This window comes from Apaloderma vittatum, unplaced genomic scaffold (assembly GCF_000703405.1).
Source record: "Apaloderma vittatum isolate BGI_N311 unplaced genomic scaffold, ASM70340v1 scaffold37967, whole genome shotgun sequence".
In the NCBI taxonomy this organism is placed as follows: domain Eukaryota; kingdom Metazoa; phylum Chordata; class Aves; order Trogoniformes; family Trogonidae; genus Apaloderma; species Apaloderma vittatum.
Window position 1 is genome coordinate 1 of NW_009727362.1, and position 308 is coordinate 308.

At 59.1% G+C, this 308-nt stretch overlaps 1 protein-coding gene across 1 annotated transcript in view; it reads right to left on the reverse strand.

The window, feature by feature from the left end:
• Positions 1-4: 4 nt before the first annotated feature.
• GMEB1 (glucocorticoid modulatory element binding protein 1) overlaps positions 5-308 on the reverse strand; it is a gene marked incomplete at both ends in the record, with an annotated part of 7,183 nt that continues 6,879 nt past the window's right edge. The window contains one exon of the mRNA XM_009873643.1: positions 5-21. Within this exon, the coding sequence (XP_009871945.1) occupies positions 5-21 (17 nt within the window). The remainder of the gene's footprint in view (positions 22-308) is intronic.

Genomic DNA, 308 nt, shown 5'->3' on the forward strand with positions numbered 1-308 from the left:
CTTCCAGCTGCCGCTCCAGGTCTGCAAAGAGAAGGGCTGAGCGGTGCGCTGGGCGAGGGCCTGTGCGCCACTGGAGCTCCTGGCGACTCGTGGGCTCCACAAACAACCGTTACACCCCACGTTTGCAACTGGAGGTCTCCTAATCACCCAGTCGAGCGTCACCTTAGCATTTCACTCAAGATCAAACCGTACTGAAGGAAAAGGCCAGGTTCTCCTGCCACCCACACAGACCTGGTCCGTGTTCTGCATGCGCTCAGCCTGCTCCAGCCAGCTGCCAGCAGCTGGATAAGCAGCAAGCAATGCTCTGT